This window comes from Desmodus rotundus, chromosome 3, assembly GCF_022682495.2.
Source record: "Desmodus rotundus isolate HL8 chromosome 3, HLdesRot8A.1, whole genome shotgun sequence".
NCBI lineage: Eukaryota > Metazoa > Chordata > Mammalia > Chiroptera > Phyllostomidae > Desmodus > Desmodus rotundus.
Window position 1 is genome coordinate 112,351,861 of NC_071389.1, and position 27,567 is coordinate 112,379,427.

The following is a 27,567-nucleotide window of genomic DNA, read 5'->3' on the forward strand; positions in this document are numbered from 1 at the left end:
GGTTTTGAACAGCAGGAGGAGACCTTAAATATTTCCTTTTATTCTCACAGAACCTTTCTCTAATAAAACAGAATTCCTGGAGATGAAGCAGAAAATAATTCAGATGCAGGGGAGGGCAAAAGTAGGTTTATACTTTTAATACAGATGAATAATACAATAATGAATCATAATGCAAAAATAAACACTCATCCTCACGACGTAAAGTTACTTTTGCCCACCCCCATAGTCATTCAGGTCAAGGACCTGCTTTGGCTTGACCCTCCTTGGAAACTTTCCAGTCTGTGCTATGCTGATAAAGTCCAGGCAGGCTAAGCTGACCCGCAAAAGGCAGGTGACAGTCCCAGGGATTGGGGTGGGGTGCAGTGTAAGCTGTTGGGTGCTCGTTCTGCCCCTCACTCAATATTTTTGTACCACTGAAATCCGGTTGAAACTGACATCGAGAGCAGGCGCAAGGAGCTGGGGAGAGACCCAGAGGCCAGCAGTTCAGGCGTGGAATGGGAGTGGGCCTCACCCCCTGGGGAAGTGAGGGAGGTTAGCGCTGTGTTTATACAAACCTCGGTTTTGCCTCCTTATCCACCACTGGCTGGTTCCCCCCTGCACGGAGGACTCTGTGAAGCCGCAACCCCAACTTGTCTTTTATTTTCCTCCTAATGAACACACATGGGACGCACACCCGTGGGCACGACTGGATTACAGGCTGCAGCACAGATACATCAGGCTGTGGTTGGGAGCAGGTCCCAGTGAAACCCCACTGCCTTCTGTCCCACTCAGGAAAGCCGACCTCCGCAAGTAGTGTGAGACGTTACTTTGTATCCCCAGCCCTTGGCACAGGACTCCAGCCTATAATAGATGCAAATAAATATTTACCAAGTGAAAGATAGCCTTGAGTCCACACTAATTTGCGCTTTTAAAAAGTCATTCATAAACTCTAGCATTGTAACTATTAGTTAGCTGTTAATCCCAGTAAACCAGCAGGATTTTGTGATTGTGAATGAGGGTTGTATGAGATGGTCAAAAGGAATATTTGTTATCATTTTTATAGGCTCTTAAAGTAGTTTTAGCTCTATGATTGATACAGCCAGGCACAAGCTCTGGCAGCCCTGCTGCTTGGCCATCAGCACCAGGTAGATAAACTCATAATGGCTCCCAGAGAAGAACTTGAAGAGACTCTTACGCAATAGACCTGGGGAGAGAGGTTCTTAATGTTCCCTGATTACCAGAGGTTCATTCGGGGCTTAATCTGTGCTGACAAGTGCTTAATTTCAAGATCTCATACAAATTAATAAGATGATTCTCTATCAGATCCAAATTTGAGGTATTTGTCACCACTGTTGGCCACTCTGAAAGCTAGGGTGGGGCCCAAATGGATCCAGTGCGCTCTGTCATCTGGGTCATCCTAGGGGAGGGAAGTGGCATTACCTGAGGACCGATGGGCAGTTTTGCCTTGTCATCCAAATTTTTCTATTCTGGACAATTGTTTTTAATAAGGATTTATGAATCACTTTTAAGGATGGCCTTACATAGGCAGGTATATCTTAGTAAAAATGATATTTTAAAATTGTGGTTAGAGATAGCCAACCAAATACAGTAATGACGATTCTCACTCACCTGGCCTCCACACTTGTGGAAGGTCGGGGTTGCTGGGGATGGATCGGAGGGCAGAGCAGGGCAGCAGAGAGCTGGAGTCAGCAGTGCAGCCGTTCCCACAGAGCCTGTGGGTGCTGCCGGAGGCTGTTAGGCATGGAGATGGTGGTTTAGAGAGTTAGGTGACCCAGGTGATAAGCACGCACATGATGAGTGAAAGGGAGGACTTCGGGAAAACGAAGCAATATAGCAGAGACAATTTGAGTAGGAGTTACGTGTAGCCTTTGGTTACCAAAAGTATGAGTGAAGGAGCTAGAAAAAAATAGCACTGAGAAGTAAGGCTCCCTTTCTGCCTGTACACGACCCCACTTGGTGCAGTCTGGAGACATAATATTGCAAATGCTCTTTGTGGACTCAAGGGCATTTCCCAACTATTCCAGGTATGCCAGTTGGACACAGTGAACTTTGGACTGATAACGTTTCAACCTCAAGATATAATTTCTTTTTCGCTTTAGACCTTAAACAAAATTTTCTTAATTTGAAAGCCCATACTTAGTACTTAATTCTAAATATGTTCATCTTGTTTTTTGAATAGAAAATTAAAGAAGTTAGTCTTAAGCTGGTTTTTAGGTGCCTGTATGATAGAAGGAGTTTGCAAGATGTTTACATTACAAAGTACTCAAATTTTCTCCACTGTTCTGAAAAATCTGAGATGCATCGTTATCACTGTTTTATTAAATTATTATTTCCAAGATGCTATTTTACTCTTCCCCAAATTGTTGTTGGTAGGAAAGCAACTTCTAAAACAACTGGTATTTTGTTCAATGTAGTTTATTAAAAGAGCAGAGAAGTATAAGAATATAGATGAACATCAAAATAATGGTGATCAGCCATGCACAGACGTGAATAGGCATCCTGAGCAGCGATTCAGGAAGCGTGTCAGGGAGAGCTCAGGACAACTCTCCCCGTAAGGCAGACTTATATCAAGCCAGGCCCCTTAGGCTCTGCTTTAGAGATAGGCCACTGTCCCCTTTGATGCTCTTGAACGTTTCACTTCACCTCTCTAAAGAAGTCCATCTTCCTCTAGGGTAGGGAGATCATTCACTGCTGGAGAAAGCTGTCACAACACCTTGACAACCAGCAGAAGTCAGTCAGCAGCCTGACTGCCATCATTCGGGAGGACGACTCCAGGGCTCCATCCTCACTTGCTCTCTTTGGGGAAACTAGATGATCCCCTCCGAAAACACACCGAAAGGAGTATAAAGGTCAGCGTAGTAAAATATTAGCATGATGTCTGCATTAAGTATTAAATGCAATGTAGTAAATATAATAATTGTGCTTCTTTCCATATAGTTCTCAATTGTTTAGGGTTCTTCTGAGGGGGAACTGAAAAATTAAGACAAATGTGTCAATAAGGTATTTGTACTCATGAAAGCAGACTTCAGTTGACTTTGGGGGATTTTGTCAGGTTTTTGTTTGTTTGTTTTTGGCCAAAAGTATTTTAGGGACTTTGGAGAAAGGACCTGAAAATTATCATCCAGCCTGGTATTTATTTTGAAGTACATGCTGACTTTTAACTTTCAGAGCTGATCTGCCTAATCCCTGGTCATCCCAGAATGAGTTTAGGAATTTGTGATCATTTCCTTTTTACTGGGTATTTGCATATGTCACTAACCAGCTAGTGTTAGAAGGATGAGCAGTCTCCTGTGCTGAAATAGAATTAGAACTTAGGGCCAACCTGAAATGTTCATCTTTATCAGTTGACCCTTCATGAACATTCGTGTATAAATGCCATCAGAGAAGGTCCTTCAAGATAGATGGGGAAGACAGACTCCCTTCTGTAGTGCACATCTTTACATAAAGATTCCAATAGGGTAATAAAAATGGTTAGTATTTCATATTTTTATCTGTGTTTTGCATTAGGAATTTCGTGGGTATTTGCTCAGTGTTGAGGGGAAGGGTCAATGTGTACAAATGAGACGAAGGATATCTGGCGAGATTGGGAACATGACCTTTTGCCCTCCCCAGCCTGGGAAGCCCCGGGGAAGGCTCTCAATCTTAGCATTGTGTGGATGCAGTGTGAACTCTCCCCTCTGCGTACAGAGCGGGGTTAGAGGTTAATGAATGGGTGTTCTCCCCACACACAGATCCTCTTCCATAGTGGTTTTCCAAATACAGGCTTAAGTAGGGTCAGAATGGGACCTGCACATTGCTCCCAAACTCTCTAAGCCCTTTCGAAGCGATGGTGTTCAAAGATGACATCCTTCCACCAGAGAAGGAGGGGACGAGGCTCCTATGCTGGAGATCTAGACGGCTGCCACTGGCTCAATATGTCTAAAAGCAGGACCAAATGGAAAACAAAGCAGGAGGGAGGCCCTCACTGCCCCCTATTCTTCACTAGTAATCCCTTAAAAAGTAATTGCAGACCCAAACCTCTGGCCTCCAGCACATTTTCCACTTGATTAGAGGCCTTTGTGAGGTAGGGGAAAGACCTGCAGACGTGTACATTGTGCAGAGGCCTGAAATGTCCAGCTGGGATTTTTTTCCATCAAAAAGGGATTTTAGTAAAACCATTATCAGGAGCTTAAAGGAGAAAAGCTGTTGAGCTGCAAGTGAAGGGGTTGATTAACATTAGCAGGCTTGTTTTAGGCACTAGTGGGAGGGTGGGAAGGTGTTTGTAGCCACTTACACTCAAGTGCCTTAGTTTCCCCGCAAGTTATTGACAGGTACAGAAGTGCAAGTGGACATGGGAGTGGGAATGAACGGGCTTGAGAATGGCACACGGGGCTTCAACTCGGGGCCATCAAGTGCAAGGCAACCCAAATCAGGGAGCATTGCAAGGTAATGCACGATACCTGCGTGGTGGTGTGCAAGAGGCCTACAACTTGCTTCATTATGGGTCATGTGCATCCATGTCACCTGGAATGCCCCCACCGCAACCCTTTCCATGCCGCTCCGCAGTCTCCACACATGGGACAATAGAAAATCAAGAACCTGGGAAGTGGCCATGCTGGTTACTGTCAAAGCAAATGGATGCCTGTGTGGACACCTTCAGTTTTGGGGGGTGGGACTAAGAGGACAGAGGAAGGTGGGGAAAGCAGCAGCAGTGGCTGCCGAGTGTGCAGAGAAGGGTTCTGGCCATGTGGACTTGCGACTGTGCTAGGGTGAGGCTTTGGGGAGTGTCACCTACAATGGAATCTCTGTATTCTTGCGAGGATAAGAGCTGTCAGTTGTATCTTCGTGGCCAGGATGGGTGTGGGGCTGGTGGGCAGTGTTGAGGCCGCCGGAGCCCACTGCTGCCCAGAGAACCTGTGTGGGGGATGTCGCCCAGCAGCCTGCCCTGGAGACACTTGCTTTCTGTTCCTCCCTGTAGACATGTCGTCCTGTTCCCTGTGAAGATGGGGTAGCAGATCACACACAGCATTTGCTCTGATGCCAGGAGTGCACTGGGGACCCGGTGGCTGAGGAGGGCAGGGCAGTGCAGCTCACGTACCTGAGCAGGATGTTTGGTCTGTGGGGCCATCACCGACCATCCAGGCCCTCAGTCACAGGTTCACCGCAGGCCAGCCTGGTGGTCTGGTTGAAATTTTTGTCTCAGGTCAGATTCAAACAACCAAAGAAAGAGGCCCCATCTTCTTAAAGGCATGTGCTAGCCCAGGAAAGCTGTTCTTGGAGCAAAATCAAAGAGTAACCCTCCTGGTTCACCCCGTGGACCACTTTTAGGAACTGCTGGCTGGTAATGGTTCCTACTTCCCCTCACTTAATTTCATGCCCTGTGTCTTTGTCATTCCGGCTCCTCAGCCTGCCCGGTGGTTTTTCCTCCTCAGCTTTGTGTGGAGTGATAGATGCATGGTCTCCTCCTCTCCCCTGCCTCCTCTTTTCTTTATTTGGGTTGTGTTCCTGAGTCTGTGCTTATTCAGTATGGTCACTAACAATGGCAGAGAGTTCGGCAAGGGTGTCCATAAAGCACCCGGGGAGATTGTCTGCTTTTGTAAGACCTTCATGAGTGGTGCCAGCAATGGTAATTTGCTCCTTGTCTGGGCCCTGAGTTGCAGAAGCTTTTCCTTTCATTTTTCTCGTCCTCTAACCAAAAATGACCTTTGTGTCACCCAGCTAATGCTCTGTGCCTCATCCCGCTAATACAGCTTGTAGGAGCAGCCACAGGGGATTCCCACCTTCTACCTTCCCATTTTCGTTCCACATTGGTACCAGCTGACCCTTCAGATTCACGCTTTGATTCCCCAGGACAGGCTGTTGAGCTGCAGAGGACAAGAGCCCCTGGGCCTTTCCTTGTTTTTTTCTCAGAAGATCTCTAGAATTTTTCATCACAGACAATACTTTCTATTTTTTTTGTATGAACTAGTACTTTTGCTCTTGCTGTTAAAATTTCTATCTTCAGGTACAATTATAAATTTTTTTTCCCATTTGTTCTCTCCTGTTTCCCAAACGTGGCAATCTAACAGGATTTGTATGCGACAGTCTTTAAGAGTAAAGAGAAGCTGGCGTTTCATTCCCACCACCACCAAAAGCAGAGCTGCTAGCTAAATGTGGAAACTATGAGGAGGTTGTATTTGTTAACTTGCTCCAAAAACAAAGTGCTCAGCACCTAGGTTCCTTTGAGTAGTTTAACTGGTATTTTAATATTCTGGTTCATCTTTTTGGCAACATGAAATTCCTCTTTTGTCAACTCTTACACCCTGGAGAAATTACTTCTGGGGGTGGGGCGGGGCAAGGGGCGGGAGAGGGATGGGAGGTGACCAGAGGGCATTTGTGGCACCCCAGGAAGGAGTGGTTCTTTCCCCAGTGAAAATAGCCAACTCACAGACAATGCTGCCACCTGCTGACAAAACATAGGCTTTGCAAATTTATTTATTTGTGAATAAATAAATTTTTTTTTTTTCACTTTCCATCTTCCACATTGGGAAACAAATATCTAGAGTTTTGCATTGACTGTACATTTTCTTCCTTATAGTGGATCCTAAAATCATCTTAATAACCTTGAGGTAAAGAAAAACACCAGGTGGGACTCCCAGCTCCCTGATACTGATTCATAGCTGCATCACAGTGGGGAGCGTGAATTGTGTGTGTGGGTCAGAAAGGTTTTTTTGTTTTCAGGGGGAATGGGGAAGTTAAGGAACAATCCAGGAGATTAAACTGATTTTCCACCCCTGCCTTTCAATACAGTGCCTGACCACTGGATCCTCACTGGCACTTACACGTTTTTATTTCTAAAGTGAGCAGCGAGGAGGCTGTGTGCAGAAATCCTGCCGCGCTTACTGTAATGGGTTTCTGCAGTTCCTCTTGTGACTCCACTGAAAATGAGGCCCGTGTGTGTGGGAAAAGGACAGGCCAGCTGCCTTCCTCTGGGCCCCGCTGTTCCGATTGTTGCCATTTGACTCTGCGCACAATGGCAGGGCATCTGGCTCAAGGGCACAGACATCAGCTAGGGCTGGGAGAGCCAGTCATCTCCGGCGCAGGCTCAGAAAATTTGAAGGCCTGCTCCTCTGTTCTTTCTTCAACAGCAAGTTGCAAGCTTGATGGAGCTCGGGAGACCCCAGAACCTGGCTGTACTGTTTTTCCTCAAACAGTTTAAATACGTGCCTCTGAAGTGAACTAGAACTGGGAAATTGTCATTTTAGCGTCATCATTTTCATATTTTTTGCTTAAGTCGCACCTGCTAGTTCTTTTCGGGGGGATAGTTCACAGCAGTGGCTTTTGAACTATGAAGCTAAGGTTTAACACACTGAAGTAAAAATGGAAGGCATCTAAGAACATTGAAAATTTGAGGGGCTGAACTATTGTAATTCCTCCATTACTTTACTCATCTGTCCAATTTTAGCATTGGTTATTTTTTACTAAAGATTCTATAGGAGTGTCAGGACTTTTTGTTTTCTCCCTATTCAGAGACGATGTCTCAAAAAAGCAGACAGGAAGCAGGCAGCTATTCTTCCACAAATGTGCGCATACAAATGCCAGTTTGAGGTAAAGATTTCCTAAGGATGAATATTATGGATGCTTGTAGTACACACTTTCTTTTTAGACGAGGAAAACAATGATTTCCAAGCCATATTAAGTAATTCCACACTACTTATTTAAAAAATTAATCTGGCCTCAGATCTATTTTCCCACAGTCTGATTCCATAAACTCGGATCCATGATATGAGTCGTAATTATTGACAGACAGCTGTGTGCTGGGCCTGGCCCTTCTGGAGTCTCGATTACGTAAATTGAGGAGTAATAAACATAAGAGGCTGCCTGATATTAACAAATTAGACCCTTTTACTCTTCTAGACAAGTGGGGTTTGTAACTAAAACATCTGTGAAGTCTAGCCTTTTATCCTTGCATGAAAATAGCTAGTGTTCCCACAACCTGATTGTACTTCATTAAAGGATTGTGTGACAGATATTTGTAAACGTGTTAGACTTGTGTAAGTTCTTAGGTTCGAGGCTATTACGAGCACAGACTTCCAGTGTTTGTACTTCACATTACTATTCGTGACAAAGCAAGTGTTTTGGAATCTGGCTCACGTCCTCTGAACATTAACAGATGAGATTTGACACTACTAGCTACTTGGGAACCATACAGCCCATTTACCAACTTGCACTGGTTTTTTTGCTTCTTGAATAACCCAGTATATAATGCTTGCAAAATATATCTTCAGTTTGCATAATTGAATGCTTATTAAATAGTACCCTGGCTGGTGTGGCTCAGTGGATTGAGCACAGGCCTGTGAATTGAAAGGTCGCAGGTTCAATTCCCAGTCAGGGCACACCCCTGGATTGCGGGCCAGGTCCCCAGTTGGGGGTGTGCAAGAGGCAAACCACACATTGGTGTTTCTCTCCCTCTCTTCCTCTCTCCTTTCCCTTCCCTCTAAAAATAATCAAAATCATTTAAGAAAAAAGAAAAAAAGAAATAGTAATAACCTTCACCATTTGGAGTTTTTTTTATTCCCTAAGAAAGTATGCTCTGGCTAACCACTTCTCTAAAGTGAGGGGTCGGGGCAGTGCTTTGCAGTGCCTCAAGGGAAGAGCAGAGCTACCTGCACGTTGGTCACTGGCCGCTGTGGTCCTTAGGGCCCGGAGCAGCCCTGGTTCTGAGGCTGACCTGTCGTGTCACCTTAATGACACAGTCTTTTAATGGCAGGATCTTTTCGCCCTGGTCAAGCTTCTTTCTCCATTTATGAAACTAAACGTACAGTATCTGCCACGTTTGGGAAAATAAAAATTTTGAGAAGGGAAACTGACCACTGTGTCAGGACTAAATTCTTCCAGGACGCCACGTTCACATCCCTGACGCCGTCTCACCTGGTTTCTTTGCTGCTGCTGGGGACCCTGTTCTTCTTTGTAACTGGGACTACTTTCTACTGTCACAAATAAAATCAAACGTTCAAGAATATGTGGCGTTTGTCTTTCAAAGTGGAATAATAATGAGATAATAAAAACGTGTCTTTATTTGGGGGGATGCTAAACATACCCCTCTAGTGCTGTGCAGTTAAGACCTTGAGCTTGCTTTCTCATGCACCCTAACTGGAAGACCTGGCTTATCATGGTGCCCATGTGCTGGGTTGGTGCAGGAACCCCACTGGGCAGAATCCGAGCAGTCCCTGGAAAAGACTGAAACGGACCATCTGTGGACATTTAAGTTTACCAATTGCCTAGAAATAACCCTTTTCTAAGACCTGAAAGTATATGGTCTTTGCCCTGCTGTGCACTTACCTTTGATAAGGTCTAAATTATTAATAGTTGGCGTTGATCCAAGTGTGAACGTCTCATCTGTTTAACATTCACGTTTTCAAAACAATTTCATTTGCTACCTAATCTCTGAACAAGTCCATTGACTTGACAAAAATGAGATAAATGTGTGGCCTAAGCATCAGCTTAGGTTTGAATGTAGCTTTTCAATTTCAAATCCTGCGCCTTACCCGTGACAAACATTATTTAATCAAAAAGCCTCACCCCTGACTCCTCAGGGGTTCACAGTGGCACAAAATGTAGGTCTTGCCCTCTGCTAAAGGGGTGGAATTAACTTTGTAAATTGTCTGAAGCAGGGAAGAGAAAGACCCCAGAGGACTGCTGCTGGATGACTCAAAACAGCCCCTTCCCTTCTACAGCAGAGCAGCCGGAACAGAGGCCAGGGGCTCTCCCTTCAGGGTCTGGGAAGGGCGGGTTGTCAGAAGCTACATGAGGTCTTGGTTTTGTTCCACAATTCTCATCTTTTACTCAAAAGGCTCTTATACTTTGGAAACACAGTGGTCCCTGGAGGCCACTACCGTTACCCCTTTGAAAACCTGAATTCAGATTCTCTAAGCCCAGAGTGAAAGGGTTGTTACTTCTATCCCAAGACCAGCATCTATCTAGTAACCACTGCAGGAAGCAGCAGGGGTTGGGGAAAGGCCAGGCTTCAATTTACATATCATATGTCCTTAATAAAGAATGTTCTTACCTTTAAAAAGAAACTCCATTAAAAGGAACATTTGCTTTTTCAGACCCTTGTTTCATTTAAATCAAAGAATAGGATCAGCATGAGTTTCCTTAACTATTTAAGGATGTACTTTAGACAAGGCATCCTCGTTGCTCTTGCCAAATGTGGAATCAATCAAGTGGGACCTCCCCCTCCTTAGGGCTGAGGAATTCAGCAGGAAGGAGTCCATAGCAGGGAGAATTACGCAGCGATGCCCAGCTCTCTTAGCTAGAGGCCGACCCTGGTCCTCAGGGGCTGAGAAGCTATCTGGACCCCACATCTGCGTTTATAAATAATCTTTTCAGTACAGACCTTACAGGGCTACTGCCCAGTGAGAAAAGAAAGGCATGTGGAGCCCTGTCTTAACTACTACCCAGAGTTCTCTTGAGGTTACTTTTAGATGATAAAGTTTACAGACTTCCTATTTTGGTTTTTCAGTTCTGAAGTTTCAGCAAATAACCTGAACTAGATTTTTTTGGTATTCTAAAAATTACCCTTAAGTGATTTTTAACTTTTGTACCACCCACAAATTATGTATCTATTCATTCTCTTTAGTACTTCTATTCTTTAAAAGCATTTTCCATGGTTGTAGGTATGGTGGAGATTGCACCCGCCCCTGTGCCCTTTAAAGTAGAGCCCTGCAGCGTAACCTTGTCCACACTGTTTAAAACAGCTTCCACGCCTGGGAGGTTGCCTTCCTGGAAGCCAAGGTATGATGAGTAACAGAACCTTCTCATAGAACAAAAGGGAGCTGAACTTCAGAAATGGACCTGATTTGAGTTCTGCCTCCCCTCAGCAGTGGTGGGGGCAGCTTAAGGAGAGCAATATGCTTTATCTGGAAAACAAGATACCTGTTTCAGCAGGTTGTTTTGAGGACTAAAGGTAACATTGACAAGTACCATGCAAAGCACACCACAGGTTCTCAACACATATTCCTTTCCTTCTATACAAAAAGGTTGAGAGACAAGAAGTTAAGCTTGACCGATGAAAGTAAGTGGTTTATTCACCTTTTCCAGAGATTCTCCAGATAAATTAAGTATGCTCAGTTCAGGATGAGGACACTAGGCCCATGATCTTTAACTTTCAAAACACTTATTTACCAGCCTTTAGTCAAGGTTGTATTTCACCTTTAAAGTAAAAACCAAACAGAGACAGAAGCATAAAGGCCTTTCAGTTACAGCTGGATTATTTTGGGTATTAAAATGAAGACTTAGCATGGAATCTAGGACTTAAGAGGTGCTCAAATTTTTATCAACTGAATCTCAACAGCCAGGCAGTCTCCTGGAAGAAAAAAGTCTGAGAACCTACAGTTTGTGTAACCTTGTGTGTAGTAGTGTCAAATGCTGAATTAGAAAGCTGACCCTAATTCAAAGTCCCTACTTCTGAGTAGGGTTTACACATTCTCCCCTAGGCGATAAGTACTGTAACCTAAGAGGGAAGAAAGAGATCCACACCTTCCCTAAAGAAAAGGAAGATGGATCTAGTGTCAGGCTCAATTAGACCCAATTATGATAGCTCTCCAAAAAGGAACAATGCAGCTTTTGTGATATGCTCAGGCAGAAAGCTTGGGATATTGTACAAAAGAATCTTATCCCCAGAGAAACCTGGGTTCTAGCTCTCTTCCTGGAAAGAGGTGCCAATCCAAGAAAGTATTATAATACTCTTTATCACCTGTTGCTGGGATCGGTATGTTTTAAAAAAAAGAAAAACCTCAGAAGCAACTATGAAAGACCTGTGTGAACCCAGGAATATGAATTACTTCACTGTCTGAGTTTTACTCTTCCTTCCAAAGCCTAACCACAGGGTGTCAGATTTTTGAGTTATTGTCTATCAAATGGAACAACGCTTTGCTAGAATTGTTGGTGTTCATTTATCTGCTCTGAAATTCAGGCTAAGAACCATCACCCTCAGCATTGGAAGTGCTTAAAATGTAAATGTGCAAGACCTCCTGGCCAAACCCCCATCCCCCAGAAAGTGCTCAAATACAGCCAGGCCTGGAGGAGAATGTTAAAAAGAGGGGTTGGACTGCCCTCCTCCTCTCCACTAGGACCCTCCCTCGTGGGGAGATCCAGTATGCATGACTGAGCGAGCAGGCCAGGGAGCAAGGACAGCCCTCTTTCAACTTTTCTGAACAATGGCTTCAGTTCCCTCCAGCCTTCACCATTTCACATCCTCCCCACACCCACTCAGAGGGTAAAAGAAACAGCATCTTTCTCCTCCACTTCCATATCTCATGACTCGTTTTTTGAACATTACCCCTAGATGTCATTTCCACCCCCCCAAAAAATTGGGCTATCCTGGGGAAATTGTGGCTCTTACAAATCTGGCTTTTAAAAAAGCTTCATTTTGTTCAATTTCTTTAAATTTCCATTTTTTTGACAGTTGAAAACCAAAAATTATAGACATCTCCTATCTAACTACATTTCTAGCAACAAAACATTCACTAGTAAGCCTTGCACAGAATGAGTCTTTAGCTGGAGCGCACGCACAGCTCACAGGATGCACGGCAGCCCATCTCCTCTCAATGGACGGCGCTCGGCAGCACCTCCACTTGGGCACACACCCAAACGCACTCCGCCTTCAAAATGATTCACAGATAACAAGGTTTGGTTTGGTTTTTGGTTTTTTTTTTTTTCAAAAACATACTTCATATTTCCTCTTTTATTATATAAATATCAGTTTAACCTTTTACTGTAAGAATATAAACGTTTTAAGAGGATCTTTGTTATTATTTATACAAATTCACAAACAGTACAATTAATTGATAAAGGTCTCTGGGTTTCTTTAACTCCATGGTCTCGAATGTTGCTGTGGAGGATTCTAAAAAAAATAAACAAATCCAACAAAAATATACATCCTACTGAAAAGCGATTTTTTTAAAGCCACAAGTCCCAACCCCCACCAAAATAAAGTCATCTACTCCTCCATTTAGAAACAATTTTTTAAAACCCACAAATTCCCATTTTATTAACAGAACAGAGATAAGACATGAATTTCAGTCTCCTCCCCTTCACATTACAGCCCCAGGGGCTTTGGAGGCCAACTCTGCTCCTCTGCTTCCAACAGGAAGCCTCACTGTGTGACCTTTTTTTGTGGGGAAAGTTGGAAGAGGGTGTGGGTAGGGCAAATTTGCATATATAATAATAATTTTCAAGACAATCTGCATCTCAAACAAACAAAACACTTCAACTCTCATTTCTCCCACACATTTGTGCTATAAATTAAGTCAAGATTTAGGAACATGGTTGGGCCCTCAAATCCCAATGGACAAGGAGGACAATAACTAAAGCCGAAATGTGGATGCGGGACAGACTCCGTGGACTGGGTTGGGGAAGAAGCCAAAACAAAAAAGACGTACAAACCCAATGGGCATCTTTCCAGTCTAGGCACAAAAATGTTTTAGTCTCAAAATATCTCTCTTGTAGAATTCCAGGGCTTCAGAGAAAAAAGTAAACTAAAACGAGGTAGCCAGACATATATATGTATATATATATATAAATATAAAGTTTATATATATATATAATATATAGAATATATTCAGCAGAAAAAAAGGACCATGATTTCAAATTTCTTCAAAAAAAGAAAAAAACGATAAAAATGAAATGAGCATGAGTAGCAAAGTACTGTAAAAAAAAGTGATGAGAAGAGACTGGGATTAGTTACAAAGTGGAAGAAGGGTGAAAAGGCCGTTGTAGTTGGGTTTGCTTTCATACATTTCAAAATAAAAACCAGATCACAGTATTCAAATGAAAGCTTAAGTAAAGGCAGACATTTTCCTCAACTCCCCAGGGTTGAAAGGACTAGTTACTCCCCACCCCCACCCCCATTTTCAAATGCAACGCAGTGGGGATACAGTAGCTCAATCGGCCCCTCCATTCCCCAGTGGAGAGAAGTGGATGGGTAAGGAGCCGAGTCCCTCTCCCCATCCTCAGGGAAAAAGAGATGGGAGTACCGTCAGGGGTAGAAGAGGATCCCCAGAAGCAATGAATGGACATGTAGTGGGCAGGGGTGCTGGAGGAGGGAGGAGAAAATGAGCCTGAGGCTCCATGTCATTGTCCCATATCATCCACTGCAATGATCTAAGTATACGTGTGGATGTGGAGTGAGAGGGGAGGGAGGGTGGTAGTGACAGGAGGATGAACAGGGCGGGGCAAGGGGAGTTGGTGCTGCCTCCCTCACCTGACCTTTTCACTGTCCGTCATCTGCCAGAGTCCCAGGTTGAGTACCTTGAGGCAGGGCAGCTGTGTGATGCGCTCCAGGCCGCGCTTGGTGATTCGGGTACAGCCATACAGGTCTATGCCAGTGAGCTGGCTCAGGTGTTCAGCAATCAGCTCCAGGCCCTTGTCGGTGATGCGCACACACTGCCCAATGTTGAGCGTGCGCAGCCCATGCATTTGCCGCACCATGCGGTTGATGCCATCATCGCTTATGTGGCAGGAGCAGAGGGAGAGAGACTTGAGACCGTCCAACCCCTGTGCTATGTAAGCCAGACTCTGGTCCCCTACCTTGTCACAGAAGGACACATCCAGCCCCGACAGGCGCAGGCTGCCCATAGCCAGATGCATGATGCCCGTGTCACTAATGTTGTCGCAGGAACGCAGGTTAAGGCTGCGGAGGCTGCCCATGTGCGACAGGTGCAAGAGGCCGGCGTCCGAGATGCCTCCGCAGAAGCTGAGGTTGAGGAGCCTCAGGCCCGTCAGGCCCCGAGAGATGTGCTTTAGAGAAAGATCGGTGAGCTTCTGGCAGTCCTGCAGCGTGAGCTGCTCCAGGCCCAGGCAGCCCTCCGCCGCACTGCGCGTCATACCGGCCAGGTGCCCGATGCCTACATCCGAGAGGTGGCGGCAGCTGCGAAGATTAAGGCTCTTGAGGCGCTGCAGGCCCCAGGCAATGAGCAGGAGACCAGTGTTGGTGATGTTGCTGCAGCCCCCCAGCTCCAGCACCTCCAGGCCCTTGAGGTACTGGGCTATGCGGCCCAGGCTGCTGTCGGTGATCTGCTTGCAGAGGCTGAGGTTGAGAGCCCGCAGGGAGCTGATCTCCTGCACAAACGCGTGGCCCAGTCCGTTGTCGGTGAGGTTGTAGCAGCCGCTCAGGTTGAGGCTCTCGATGTTGGCCATGCCCTGGATCACGTAGCTGAGGCTGCGGCGGAGGCTCAGGATCTGCACCCGGCGGATGCCCCGGGCCTGCAGGCTGGGGAACAGCGACGGGTTGGCCCGGCGCAGGTGCAGCTTGGCCTCCACCCCCCGCCACACCGACTTGTGGTAGGCGGCGTCCCGCCAGGCCGTGCACACCTGCGCCGCGCGCCCCTTGTCCCGGACGTCCAGATAGCCGAAGATCATAGCCAGAAGCTCGGGGAACAAGCATGAGATGTGGGTCTCCATCTTCCTCCTCCCCCCTCCGCGGAGCCGGGGGGAGGAGGCGACGAGAGCAGTTGCCCTGACCGCCGCCGCCTGGGGCCCAACGGACGGCCCCTCCCCGCCTTCCGGCTCTGGCCTCCGCCGCCGCTCCTCCTCCTGGTCCGTCCGTCCGTCCTTCCTTCCTTCCTGCCGGCTTCGCCTCCCTTCCCTTCCCTCCCCCCGCCCCGGGCTCCGCTCGGTCCTCACATCCCGGGCGGGGTAGGTGCCCCTCACTCACACCCGAGCCGGCCGGGCCGCCGCAGCCTGGGGTCTAACCACGCCGCGCTCGGGCCGCGCCGCTCCGCCCGCGCCGCCGCCGCTCCCACGCCCCCTGCCGCATCCTCCGCCTCCTGCCACTGCCACTGCCACTGCCACTGCCACCGCCGCTGCCGCTCCAGGCCGACGGGCCGCGAAGGGCCCCGGGGGCTGCGCGCACGGGCTCCGGGTGCCGTAGAGGCTTCCTGCTGCCTTTGTCTCTCGCCCGCTTTTCAAACCTCCCAGCCCGGGCCGCCCGCACTCCGCCGCCCAGGCGGGGGGACCAGGAGGCCACTTCGGGCCACCGGGCGCACGTTTCTAACCCCCCGCCGTCCGCCGGCAGTTGGGAGCTGCCAGCCCCGCGCGGAAGACGCGGCGGCCAGGAGGCCTGAGCGCGGCTCGGCGTAGACCCCGGGGCGAGCAGGCGGGCCGCGCGGTTGGTAGCGTCCGGGACGTACCGGAGGCTCCGAGGCTCCTTCGCTAGGCCCTCCTCCCTTCGCGCTCCCTCCCCCCCGCGCTGTGCACAGTGGTACAAACCTGCGCTGCCGGAACTGTCGGAGCCGTTACCCTGGAAACCGAGTTCTGCCTCTTCTCACCGCCCCTGAGTTTTAACCCTGTAGGCACCATCTGAGAGCTGCTGTCAGCAAAGCTCTTCCCCACCCTTCTCCTTTTCACCCCACAGCCTACTAATTGAGCCATTCCCTTTCTGGGCCACGCCCTAACCCTGTGCCGTCCCCTTTTCTTTGCTGCTGACGTCTGCACAGTCTTTTCCCATAGTTTACCCTGACAATACCTGACCCTTACTTCACACCCTTCTCCCTTTATTATCCCTGCAAGACCCTCCTCCCAGCTGTAGTTCTCAATAATCATTACCCCGACTTTCTCCCTTTTTTTACTGTCCCTAATGACCCTTAACAGGTCTCTGTTATCACACTCTCAATTCTTTCCAATTGGATTGTTTACGATTCCTTTCTCTCCCAGTCTTTGCCCTCAATTAGGGAGAAATTCAGATGTATTTATTCATACCTTATCTTAACACTAACCCCCTCTAGTCCTCGTTCTAGACTTAGCCATTACTACTTCCTTCTAGCATGTTCTGGGTGTTTCCAGACACCCCTGTGTGTCTCCCTCAGTACTTTATACATCCAAACTTCCCTCCACTTCTGCACTTGCTGCTGAACTGTCGGGGTGCTACCGATACCCTGGCACCTACTCAGCCTGCTTTGTACTTCGAAGGCAGCAGCCTTGTTTTATGATCTTTTCTTTCTCATTAGCCTCTTAAACTATACAAAAACTGTGTGGGCCAATTATGCTGATAGTCAATATATTTGTATGTGCTAACACAGATTTACTTCTTTATAAACTAGAGTGACTGTTGGACTTGGGTAAGGTGCTCCAGCAAATGTCTGTTGGTTTAGAAACTGTTTTATGGAACCAGGGCAATGCTCTGGGCTAAATGTGGCTCCTGGGTCTTAAATGTCCATACAGAGGGTAGAATTGCAGAGATTCATGTTAACTGCCCCCAAACCAAGAATTTTAGAATCAGAGAAAAGACCCTCCATATTTTTATGAATTAATGGGTCATCACAACAATATTTAAGACTACCTGACTTAATTCTCAAAAAGGAAGATGGTTTTATTGATTCTCTGAGCACCTGAACAAGATTTTTGAATGGGTTCCATATTCAGTCTATGAGATTGTTAACTTTTGACCACTTCTCTTTTGCCTGAGAAACCAGTGCTAGACCAAGTACATAGAGAATCGCTAACAGACATAAGACATTTTAGACCCTTCTTACCTCTCTTCCTCAACCAGGAAATGCAGAAGCAAACACTCTTACAAGTTTGCTACATTGTTCACATTACACATGATGTGAGGCCCATAGATTTTTATAACCTTTCTGTAATAACAGACCGTACTATTAGTCACACAGATGATTCCAGATGTGTCATGGCATTGTTTCACAATTCTGGGACATACCTGGGCTAATACTCTTTTCCTAGAGCGTATCTAGGCTTATTGTTGTCTCAATCACTTGTACCTAAAATTTTACCTTGAACTCTACGTGAAAGTCACTTTTTTGTTGTTGTTGTGTAGATGTAGATGTGTTTGTGTTTATGTCATCTTAATCCAAAACACCTTAATCCTACTGAACACAAAACAAAGTGCTCGCCACAGCAGGGGTACAGGAGGAAGAGGGAATTTGTAGACACAGGCCTGACTGAAAGAGAAGGAGCTTAATGGTCTTTCCACCTCTAGACAGACTTCTGTTCTCAAGTATAAAGGGTCATTTAGATATGCCTGGAAGCACTTTCTCTAGAAAGAAGTAGGTCCCGTGATCCTAGATCTAGCAGAACTTTTTCTTGAGTTGACCTCTAGAATTTTATTAATACAGAGCCTTTTAAGGCATTTAAATATATAAGGATTTGTAGCAATATGATTATTTTCACATTCAATAAGTAGGAAAATAAACATCAAGAAGCACCTAAGAAAACAAACATTAGTGGGAGGGGAAAGAAGTATGGCATCAAATGAGCCCTAAGCTGTCTGGAGACCTTTATGGAGGAAATGACTCTTCTTTCTGGTTCTCAGTTTCCTCTGAGTCAGTCTTGCTGTCTTGCCGCCTCAACCCTGGGAGTAGGCATTGTTCCTACCACTGGCCAGAGATTAAGAATATTTTTACGTGCAGTGGCTTCTTGGGGGATTTGGTTTAGGTTCAGATTTGGGACACAAAAGTAGATAAACGTTATGGACCAGAGACTCTGATGGACTAGAAAAGATGTATACCAATGTAGATCCTGTGGATAACTGTGCATGTTTTAAGGACAGGTTGAGATTTTTGTATGATTCAACAATCTACAACCAGAGTGAAATTTTTTCTGAATGAGTGATGAATTTCTGTTTAGAGGCAGAAATGATAGACTTGTGTAGGAAGACTCTCCAAAACTTTACCAAGAATTTCAAAGAAACTACATTTTTAGATAGGGTGTATTTTTCACCTGGGTAGGGCCTTGGAAAATTGAGACGTTCAACCCAAAGATCAGGCTTCCTGAAGGATGTATACTTCCTAATTCAGAGAGAGACAATCTGCCAGAAAAGATCAAAAGGGATCTGTAGCTTTTTAAACTCATTCAAAAATATATACAGCTGACCTTGTACAACAAGAGTTTGAACTGCTTTGTCCACATATGGTCTGATTCTTTTTCAATAAATATACAGTTGGCCTTCTGAATCCCAGGTTTTGCATCTGAGGAGGATTCAACCAACCACAGATGGAAAACAGTATTTTCAGTCTGCAATTGGGAATATGCAATGCCAACTGTATGCATTGTTCTACACCATTATATATAAGGGATTTGAACATCCTCAGATCTGGGGATCTGTGGGGGCCCTGGAGCCAATCCCCATCCCCCAACCCCATGGATACAGAGGGACTATATGAGGGGGGACCCCCCAAAACCTGGAATTTATTTATAAAAAATTGTGTATGTATTCTTACATGTTTAAACTTCAGTCACCTTCAAAGTACTCCCCATTTGATGCAATACACCTATTGACACGTTTTTTTCCACCGCTCAAAAACAGTTTTTGAATTTGATTTTGATGCCTTTTAGTGCTCCTGCCCTGTTTTTGTTTCACCTCTTCCACATCAGCAAAAGTTTTCTCTTCGAGGACTTTTTTCATCTGTGGAAACAAAGTTGTTTGGGAGGAGAGTGGGTAAATAGGGAAGGTGGGGCATAGGGGACATGCTGGTTTTGGTCAAAAACTGCTGAACACTCAGCGAGGGGTGGGCAAGTGTGATCATAAATCACCCATCATGAAATGGGCAAATGCATTGAAAGAGTCTTAAGTAAAAAAAAAAACACTGAAGCCAAACACAGCCTCTCACAACAATGCCAGCTGCTACACTGATACAGATGGGTTCCTAGAACACTCACCAGGTGGGGAAACCTATAGTACAAGGGGCCTGCCCTCCAGAAGATAATTCTGGTTTTTGGGGAGTTCCCCCCTCATAGTTAAGTTTTGGGGGAGTCAGAAGTTATAAGAGGATTTTCCGCCATGTAGAAGTCAGCCCCTAAGTCCATGTTGTTTAAGGGTCAATTATATATGCAAAAACTATGGCCCAGAGTCCAGCTGGTGGGCAAGGAATTAAAATATTTTGTGTTTTGTATTAATTCTAATCTATGCATGGTGCAACGCCTGCTATATAGTAGGTACTCTGTAAGTGTTGTTGAACTAAAATGAATGAGAACTATAGCAATAATGTAATATCTTTATTAAAAAACTTCATACATATCAAAACTTCTCGAAGAGTTCTCAGGTATCTTTCCAACTTTAAGATTCTTGAGAGCAAAATTCTCTGTATTCTTAGTATTTCAAAATAGGAGAGTATCTCGGGGCATGTCTTGATTAGAGAGTATTAAAGAAAAGAGAGGGTGAGACTTGACTCACTGGCTGCATATAGAAGACTAAGCAGCAGCAACCCCCCCCCCTCAAATGACCTAATTTAAAATGGGCAAAGGACTTGAATAGACATGTCCCCAAAGAACATATAGAAAGATCCAACGAGCAAATGAAAAGATGCTGAACATCAGTAATTGTTAGGGAAATGCAAACCAAAACAACAGTAAGATATTACCTTAAACCCATTAGGATGGCTATTATTGATAATACAGCAAATACCAAGGGTTGGTGAGAATGTAGAGAAATTGGGACCTTGGTGCACTGTTAGTGGAAATGTAAAATGGTACAGCCACTGTGGAAAACAGTGTGGCCGTTCTTCAAAAAATTAAAAGTACCACATGATCTAGCAATCCCACTTTGGGGTATACACCCAAGAGAAAGGAAAGCAGAGTCTTGAAGAACAATTTGTACCCTGTGTTCATAGAAGCACTATCACAATAGCCAAAAGTTGGAAGTAACCCAAATGACCATTGATGGATGAATGGATAAACAAATGTGGAATATACAGGGGTGGGCAAAAGTGGGTTTACAGTTGTGAGTACAGGAAACATAGATTATTCTTGCATTATTATTTACCAATTACTGTATTATTTAATTATATTACTTGTCTTCTTATTATTGTTATTATCTTGTATTCTTACTTACGATTATCTTTTAGGTAATGATGGCTGGTAATTTAACCTACTTGTGCCCACCCCTGGGCGATGGTATATTATTCACTTTAAAAAGGAAGGAACTCCTGGCATGGAGTGTAGCATGAATGAACCTGGAGGAAGTTATGCTGAGTGAAATAATCCAGTTACAAAAAAACAAGTGCTGTGTGATCTCACTTGTATGAGGTTCCTAGAGTGGTTAATATCATAGACACAGAGCGTGGAATGGTGGCCTCCCAGGGAGGCAGAGTGGGGAATTGTTGTTTATTGGATTTAGGGTTTCATTTGCAGGATGAAAATGTTTTGGTGACCTATTGTGGATATATTTAACACTATTGAATTGCACTCTTAAAAATGGTTGAGATGGAGACTTCCGGCCAAGATGGAGGCATAGTTAGACACACTGTGCCTCTTTGTACAACCCAAAGAAGGACAACAATTTAAAATCAAAAAACAACCAGAACTGACAGAAAATTGAACTGTATGGAAGTCTGACAACCAAGGAGATAAAGAAGAAACATTCATCCAGACCAGTAGGAGGGGCAGAGACAGGCAGCTGGGTGGAGAGGACACATCGCAAGGTGGCAGCTGGCGGACCCAGCGAGGTGGCAGATTGTGGAGCCGGGTGGGCAGAACTGCAGCTGGCCAGCGAGGCAGCAGCTGGTAGACCCAGCTACAGACCCTGCAACCCAGAGTTCCAGCGCAGGGAAATAAAGCCTCAAACCACTGATTGAAAACACCTGTGGGGGTCGAAGCGGCAGTGGGAGGAACTCCCAGCCTCACAGGAGAGTTCATTGGAGAGACTCACAGGGGCCTAGAATGTACACAAGCCCACCCACCTGGGAATCAGCACCAGAAGGGCCTAATTTGATTGTGGGTAGCGGAGGAAGTGAATGAAAACCGGCAGAGAGCGGAGCAGGCGCCATTGCTCCCTCTCAGACCCCTCCCCCACATACAGCATCACACTGCAGCAAGGAGCGCCCCTCCCCCCATGAATACCTAAGGTTCCGCTCCTTTACATAACACGTGCCAAGACAAAAAAAATGGCCCAAATGAAAGAACAGATCAAAGCTCCAGAAAAAATACAACTAAGCAATAAAGAGATAGCCAACCTATCAGGTGCACAGTTCAAAACATTAATAATCAGGATGCTCACAGAATTGGTTAAATTTGGTCACAAATTAGATGAAAAAATGAAGGCTATGCTAAGTGAAACAAAGGAAAATGTACAGGGAACCAATAGTGATATGAAGGAAACTGGGACTCAAATCAACAGTGTGGACCAGAAGGAAGAAAGAAACATCCAACCAGAAAAGAATGAAGAAACAATAATTCAAAAAAATAAGGAGAGGCTTAGGAACCTCCAGGTCACCTTTAAACGTTCCAACATCCGAATTATAGGGGTGCCAGAAGGAGAAGAGGAAGACCAAAAAATGGAAAACTTATTTGAACAAATAATGAAGGAGAACTTCCCCAGTCTGGCAAAGGAAATAGACTTCCAGGAAGTCCAGGAAGCTCAGAGAGTCCCAAAGAAGCTGGACCCAAGGAGGAACACACCAAGGCACATCATAATTACATTACCCAAGATGAAAGATAAGGAGAGAATCTTAGAAGCAGCAAGAGAAAAGGACACAGTTACCTACAAAGGACTTCCCATGACTGTCAGCTGATTTCTCCAAAGAGACCTTATAGGCAAGAAGGGGCTGGAAAGAAGTATTCCAAGTCATGAAAGGCAAGGGCCTACATCCAAGATTATTGTATCCAGCAAAGCTATCATTTAGAATGGAAGTGCAAATCAAGTGCTTCTCAGATAAGGTCAAGTGAAAGGAGTTCATCATCACCAAGCCCTTATTATATGACATGTTAAAGGGCTTTATCTAAGAAAAAGATAAAAAAACATGAACAGTAAAATGACAGCAAACTCAGTTATTAACAACCACACCTAAAACAAAAACAAAATCAAATTAAGCAAACAACTAGAAGAGGAACAGAACCACAGAAATGGAGATCACATGGAGGGTTATCAACAGGGGAGTGGGAGGGGGAGAGAGGGTGGAAAAGGTACAGAGAATAAGTAGCATAAATGATAGGTAGAAAATAGACAGGGGGAGGGTAAGAATAGTATAGGAAATGTAGAAGCCAAAGAATTTATATGTACGACCCATGGACATGAACTAAAGGAAGAGAATGTGGGAGGGAGGGGGTGTGCAGGATGGAGTGGAGTGAAGAGGGGGAAATGGGACAACAGTAATAACATAATCAAGATATTTTTTAAAAAATAATAATAAAATGACCAGGAGAAATTTTAAAAAATGGTTGAGATGGTAAATTTTTTGTTATATTTATTTTACACAATTAAAAATTAGAAGATTTCACAACATGAGCAATATAGTCAATAATAGTGCGATAACTATGCATAGGGCCAGGTGGGTACTGGATGTATCAGGGGGAGCACTGTACAAAGTATATGACTGTCTAATAACTATGCTGTATGCCTGAAACCAATACAATGAATACTGTAATTGAAAAATTAAAAAAATAAATTTTTTTAAATGAAAAGATTTAAATAGAACAAACATTTCAAAATAAAGATGTAAATAAAAAAGAAAAGTAAGTGAAAATTGTTCTCACATCAACAAATTACCAGGAACACCTCTGTTTGTTTATTCTTCCCAAATTATCAGTTTGCTGTATCCTGTAAACATGGGCTTTATCTACTGCAGTAAGAATAAGGGCTTGAAATCTGAGTAGCTAGAGCCTCTCATTGAGGTGACTGTATATTTTATTGTTTAAACTGGAAAAACTCATGAGAGTTGAAAAGGGGTGCTATTAATAATCACACTCAGATTATTTTTATTTTTAAGTGTATTTTATTGATTATGCTATTACAGTTGTCCCATTTATTTTCTCCCCTTTATTGTATCCTGCCCTGCTTCCCCCTCCCTTCAGCATTTTCCTGCCCTGAGTTCATGCCCATGGGTTGTACATGTAAGTTCTTTGGCTGCTCCATTTCCTACACTATGCTTAACCTCCCTGCGCCCCCTACTCCTGTCTATTTTGTACTTACTAATTATGCTTTTTTTCCCTGTACCTTTTCCCCCATTCTTCCCCTCCGCCTGCCTGCTGATATCCCTCCATGTGATCTCCATTTCTGTGATTCTGTTCCTGTTCTAGTTGTTTGCTAAGTTTGTTTTTGTTTTTTAAGTTTAGTTGTTGATAGTTGTGAGTTTGTTGTCATTTTACTGTTCACAGTTTTGATCTTCTTTTTCTTAGGTAAGTCCCTTTAACATTTCATATAATAAGGGCTGGGTGATGATGAACTCCTTTAACATGACCTTATCTGGGAAGCACTTGATCTGCCCTCCCATTCTAACTGATAGCCTTACTGGATAAAGTCATCTTGGATGTAGGTCCTTGCCTTTCATGACTTTGAATACTTCTTGCCAGCCCCTTCTTGCCTGCAAGGTTTCTTTTGAGAAATCAGCCAATAGTCTTATGGGAACTCCTTTGTAGGTAACTGTCTCCTTTTCTCTTGCTGCTTTTAGGATTCTCTCCTTCTGTTTAATCTTGGGTAATGTAATTATGATGTGCCTTGGTGTGTTCCTCCTTGGGTCCAGCTTCTTTGGGACTCTCTGAGCTTCCTGGAAGTCTATTTCCTTTGCCAGATTAGGGAAGATCTCCTTCATTATTTTATCAAATAAATTTTCAATTTTTTGCTCTTTCTCTTCTCTTTCTGGCACCCGTATGATTCAGATGTTGGAATATTGAAAGTTGTCCTGGAGGTTCTTAAGCCTCTCCTCGTTTTTCTGAATTCTTGTTTCTTCATTCTTTTCTGGTTGAATGTTTATTTCTTCCTTCTGTTCCAAAACGTTGATTTGAGTCCCGGTTTCCTTCCCTTCACTGTTGGTTCCCAATATATTTTTGTTTATTTCACTTAGCATAGCCTTCATTTCTTCCTTTATTTTTCATCCATACTCAATCAATCTGTGAGCATCCTGATTACCAGTGTTTTGAATTCTGCATCTGATAGGTTGGCTATCTCCTCATTTCTTAGTTCTTTTTCTGGATTTTTGATATGTTCTCTCATTTGGGCCATATTTCTTTGTCTCAGTGCACCTGTTAAATTGTAAGGGGTAGAGCCATAGGGTGGGACAACCTGCTTTGCTGTTTCGTGCAGCCTGGATGAATGTTTCTTCTTCACCTCCTTGGTTGTTGAACTTCCATACAGTTCGATTTCCTGGCAGTTCTGGGTTTTTGTTTGTTTGTTTGTTTTTAAATTGGTTGTTTGTCGTTCTTTTGGTTATGCAACAAAGTGAAGCATATGTACCTACACCTCCATCTTGGCCAGAAGTCTAATCACCCCCATATGAATGGTTACCCCCTCCTTTTACTCTGGAAGTGGGAAATTTGTAATTTGAAACTTACAAATATTAATAAGTTCAATTTTTTTTTCATTGAACTTTGCAGGTACCCAACCAAAGGATTAGAAATACTTTGATAGAATAATCCCAAATGGCAGCTATTATTTGTAAATATCAACAAGCACCTTAGGTACTTGTTACAAAACAGATAGCTGTGACAACTCTTAAAAAAATAATAAGCTGGCCCTGGCTGGGTGACTCAGTTGGTTGGAGTGTTGTCCTGGCATACACCAAAAAGGTTGCAGTTGGATTCCCAGTCAGGGCACAAACCTAGGTTGTGGGTTCAGCTGTCAGTCAGGGCATATACAGGAGGCAACAGATCAATGTTTCTCTGTCATATCTATGTTTCTGTATCTCTTCCCCCACCCTTGACCTTCCTCTCTCTCTCAAATCAATAAACATATCCTCAGAGGAGGATACAAAATTGAAATATTAAAAAAAATAAGTTGTGTTGTGAATGAAGCCATTTCCATAGCAATGAACATTTTAAAAGGTGAGTTTTCAATCATTCAGTCATTTGAGAAATATTAATACAATTCTTGTGTACTGCTCTGTGCTGTGAAGTAGACAACAATGTTGAAGATTGTGTTTCTGCCTTTAAGGATTTAGGACCCGCAATGAGCTAGAGAACACCTGCTTGTAGTGACCTTATTTGTTATGTTCCAGTCCCAAAAGAGTGACAGAAATACAGTGTTTTCATTTAGAGTGGCAATTTTCAACATATTTTTATCTTGTGGCACACATAATTAATTACTAAAATTGTGTAGCACACCCAAAAAATATTTTTTGCCGATCTGACAAAAATTAGATATAATTTTGATTGATATAAAAATGATAATAATAATAATTACCTCCCCTTTTTGCTCCAAAGTGACTTTTTAAAAAAATCAGGTTCCCATAAACGACCCCGAATACCTGCAGCAATTTTGAGAAAGAAGAACAAAGCAGGACAGATCACAATACCTGATATCAAACTGTATTACAAAGCCACTGTAATCAAAACATCCTGGTATTGGCATAAAAACAGGCACATAGACCAATGGAACAGAACAGAGAGCCCAGAAATAAACCCAAGTCTTTACGGTCAATTAATATTTGACAAAGGAGGCAGAAGCATAAAATGGAGCAAAAACAGCCTCTTCAACAAATGGTGTTGGGAATCTGGACAGCTACGTGCAAAAAAATGAAACTCGATCACCAACTTACACCATACATAAAAATAAATTCAAGGTGGATAAAAGACTTAAATATAAGTCATAACACCATAAAAGTCCTAGAGGAAAACATTGGCAGGAAAATCTCAGACATTCCACACAGCAACATCCTCACAGACACGTCCCCTAAAGCAAAGGACATAAAGGAAAGAAAAACAAATGGGACCTCATCAAAATAAAAAGCTTCTGCAGGGCTAAAGAAAACAGCATTAAAATGAAAAGAGAACCAACAGTATGGGAAAACATATTTGCCAATGAAACCTCAGACAAGGGCCTGATCTCCAAAATATATAAAGAACTCACACGACTCCACTCCAGGAAGACAAACAAACCAATTAAAAAATGGGCAAAGGACTTGAACAGACACTTCTCCAAGGAAGACATACAGAGGGCCAAGAGACATATGAAAAGATGCTCACCATCACTAGCCATCAGAGAGATGCAAATTAAAACCACAATGAGGTGCTATCTCACACCAGTCAGAGTGGCCAACATAAACAAATCCACAAACAAATGTTGGAGAGGATGTGGAGAAAAGGGAACCCTAGTACATTGTTGGTGGGGATGCAGACTGGTAAGGCCACTGTGGAAAACACTATGGAATTTCCTCAGAAAACTAAAAATGGAACTACCCTTTGACCCAGCAATTCCACTGCTGGGATTATACCCTAAGAACCCTGAAACACCAATCCAAAAGAACCTATGCACCCCAAGTTCATAGCAGCACAATTTACAATAGCCAAGTACTGGAAGCAACCTAAGTGCCCATCAGCAAATGAGTGGATCAAAAAACTATGGTACACATAGTTTTACCAAATTTAATATGGTAAACCATATATAAATAATATAAATATGGCTTCATATTTACACAATGGAATTCTACGCAGCAGAGAGAAAGAAGGAGCTTATACCCTTTGCAACAGCATGGATAGAACTGGAGAGCATTGTGCTACGTGAAACAAGGGAGGCAGTGAGGGACAAATACCATATGATCTCACCTTTAACTGGAACATAATCAACAAAAGAAAAAAGCAAACAAAATATAACCAGAGACATTGAAGTTAAGAACAGTCTAACAATAGCCAGAGGGGAGTGGGGAGGGGACAGTGAGGAGAGGGGAT

At 44.0% G+C, this 27,567-nt stretch overlaps 2 protein-coding genes across 5 annotated transcripts in view; one reads left to right on the plus strand and one right to left on the minus strand.

The window, feature by feature from the left end:
• Window positions 1-27,567, plus strand: part of WNT5B (Wnt family member 5B) — a 153,794-nt gene that overhangs the window by 43,334 nt on the left and 82,893 nt on the right. Inside the window, exon 1 of one of the 4 annotated variants that reach the window (XM_024555793.3) lies at window positions 2,755-2,849. The exons of the other annotated variants lie outside the window; for them this stretch is intronic. The gene's annotated coding sequence lies outside the window, so the exon portion shown is untranslated. Of the gene's footprint in view, window positions 1-2,754; window positions 2,850-27,567 lie in introns of those variants that run through there. 4 annotated transcript variants of the gene reach the window in all.
• On the minus strand, window positions 10,740-16,216 carry FBXL14 (F-box and leucine rich repeat protein 14). The gene is given in 3 exon segments (XM_024555838.4): window positions 10,740-12,831; window positions 12,834-12,865; window positions 14,225-16,216. Coding segments are annotated over 3 exon segments (1,260 nt in total). The 5' UTR covers window positions 15,424-16,216; the 3' UTR covers window positions 10,740-12,802.